Below are 2,735 nucleotides of genomic sequence, written 5' to 3' on the forward strand. Positions count from 1 at the left end.
CTGGTTAGGCCGACTCATAGAATTATTCCCCACAAACCCTTTGTCTTCCAAAACATCACCCCTATCCTTGTTCTTTCCCATAACCTTGTTACTTTTCCAACTTTGCCCCTGTTCAATCTTTGAATCATTAGACTTTCCTTTCATTGGCTGAATATTCCCATAATACCCCTACCCATTTTTACCTCCTGTCTTACCACCTCTATCAAAACTAAATTCCAAATTTTCCTGATTATTCCCATTATACCCCTGATAGCAAATTCCAGCAGAAGCCCCAGAATTTCCAATTTTCGGATAATTCCCTTTTTGCCCCTGGTCGCGGTTTTCAGCAAAAACCCCTGAACCTTCATTTTTCGAGAAATTCCCTTGATGCCCCTGACTCGAAAACTGTTTTTCCCCCTGTAGCTTCTTTTGAAAAAAAATTTCCATTATTTCCTTTGGTTTTCTTCACCACATCAATGCCTAACTAAATTGGCTATGTTTCTTGTTCTTTTTCTTAACCAAAGTTTTTCAACTTTGTGAATATTATTCTGACTTGTTTTGATATTTATTTTTGGTATTTTGTTCTTAATGTTGGTTCTAACTTCTATTTTTTTTCTTTTTTTTTTTAAACAGTTACAAGGGACCTGAATAGGGGTTTTCTGAATTTGTAGTGATGGCTGCAGACACTAAAGATTTTGAAATGATTTCCCATATTCCATTCCTTACTAAATATAAGGTATGTTTCTAATATTTTTGTTCCTTCAAAAGAAGAATTGGGGAGAGCATGTGGAGTTAAAAAACCGGTGCTTTCATGTTCGTTGACCAGCATTAAAAGAAGTCAACTAAGATCCCAAATCCAGCAACTCAAGGTTTACTTTATTATCTTCTCATAATCTTTAATCTAATTACACACTATCAGATCAATGTTTTTTCTGCAATTTATTCTTTTACATTGTCTTCTACAAGTTACTGTTCTGCTACTGTTTAGCATGATACAACCAAGGATTGTATTATGTTGAAGATTATTCATGTTCTTCCCCCTGCTGTTCCTAGCAGTCAAGTGAAAGCAAAATCCTCAACATGGGAGGCATCGGGTGAGACATTAAACAACATTGACCATGAAGCAATGGCTGTTGACCCTGCACTTGTATTAACCATCCAGGTTGGCAGTTGTCACTAAAACGATGATGTTTATTATTGTGGTAAAATGTTTTGGTTTAACTTAACTGAATTATTATTATTCATGTTATGTTGACTGACTTTGGGGTAGCAAAGCAATTTGATGAAAGCACAAGGTTAAATTCCATGTGTGGGACATTAGAATAGATGACACCTGAAGTTGTACAAGGGAGGGGCCATGATAAGGCCGCTGATTGGTGGAGTGTTGGAATTTTAATGTATGAAATGCTTTCTGGAAAGGTTGGTGTGCTGTCACCCTTAATTACTTTTAATAAATCACTATTAAATTCTCATTACTTTTAGCGTGAGGGTAATAATGTAATTTTGTTCGACATTGTATCTTTGCAGCCTTCGTTTAGAGGTAGAAACAGACAGAAGATTCAAGAGAAAATAGTGAAGGACAAGATAAAGCTTCCAGGATTCTTGTCAAGTGAAGCACATTCGCTTTTGAAAGGGGTAATGTTGTAATTTGTAATACTATATGCATGTGTTATAGTTGTTGGTTAATATTATATGCATGGGAATACAACAATTTCTGTTTTGAGCTTCTCACCTGATGGAGAGGTACAACCGTTCATGCTATTTTAATACATGATGAAACAGAAACACTACAAAATTTTCAATTAATTTATATATATATATATATATATATATATATATATATATATATATATATATATATATATGGTAGGGGTTGATAGCTTTCTCTTAGCTTGGTTGAATGATAAGATGGTGGTCATTGGAATCCATGTGATCAGAATTTCCCTGGTGCTCCAACAATTTTGCCAGGTAAACCCATCTGGCCAGACCTCTGCATTGCCTCCTACAAGGTCTGCTACTTGTTATTATGATTTATGATTCTGAAGGTATTTAGGTCATTTACTCAGAATTTTGCGTTTTCAACTTTACAGGTAGATCACACTTGCTTGGCTAAACGTTATTCTGTATGCTTTCAAACTTGTCTTCTTCCTGAATTCTTTTTCTTTGTAAGTTTAGCCTTGTTCTTTTCTTCAATTAAGTGTTGTCTGGAGAGTGTTGTATGAACAACAATAAATCAACATTTTTTTCCTTCTTTTTCTTGTATGAACAATACATAGTCATAGTTTGACTTAATTAGTTGCTTATTTTGTTTATTAGTTGCTTGTTTTCTAGCTTATTATAGTCACTGATTGGTTTCTTGTTATGCTTAAATCTTAATAGCTATCATGGCAGCCTTCAACAGTAGTTTTGGACCGGCACCTTCTTGCAAAAGATATCGTGTACGTGTTCTTCTGCTGCTATTGTGGATTCGGGAACATCCTTGCTTACTGGTCCAACTGTATGTATCTCACGTGAAGCTTCTGTTAGAATTATTAATCTTAGAGATTTCAAGTTTTTCATATTTCTTGTATCTAATTAGTTTGTAAATTTCCGTTACAACTTTTATTGATTTGTTTTATCTTTCCATGGAACGATTATTTGTATGACATTATATTTTGTGCAATGGATTGTATTTTTGTATATGATATTTTATTTATTAAGAGACATTAAATGAAAATTTAATTTGAAAATTAGTAAATCTATAAATAATATTTTTT

General features: G+C 33.7%; 1 protein-coding gene across 1 annotated transcript; it reads left to right on the top strand.

Annotated features, from left to right (window-relative positions):
• Positions 1 to 652: 652 nt before the first annotated feature.
• Positions 653 to 1,626, top strand: LOC111884583 (uncharacterized). Its single transcript, XM_052766387.1, has 4 exons — positions 653 to 715; positions 968 to 1,141; positions 1,306 to 1,398; positions 1,507 to 1,626. Exons 1-4 carry the CDS (start codon positions 653 to 655, stop codon positions 1,624 to 1,626), a joined length of 450 nt encoding a protein of 149 aa, XP_052622347.1.
• The last annotated feature ends 1,109 nt before the right edge of the window (positions 1,627 to 2,735 follow it).

The sequence above is a fragment of the Lactuca sativa genome, chromosome 8 (genome assembly GCF_002870075.4).
Source record: "Lactuca sativa cultivar Salinas chromosome 8, Lsat_Salinas_v11, whole genome shotgun sequence".
NCBI lineage: Eukaryota > Viridiplantae > Streptophyta > Magnoliopsida > Asterales > Asteraceae > Lactuca > Lactuca sativa.

Coding starts and splice junctions, on each gene's coding strand:
- LOC111884583 (XM_052766387.1), top strand. CDS start 653: ATGGCTGCAGACACTAAAGATTTTGAAATGATTTCCCATATTCCATTC. Junction 1,142..1,305: donor CACTTGTATTAACCATCCAG/GTTGGCAGTTGT, acceptor ACATTAGAATAG/ATGACACCTGAAGTTGTACA. Junction 1,399..1,506: donor ATGAAATGCTTTCTGGAAAG/GTTGGTGTGCTG, acceptor GTATCTTTGCAG/CCTTCGTTTAGAGGTAGAAA.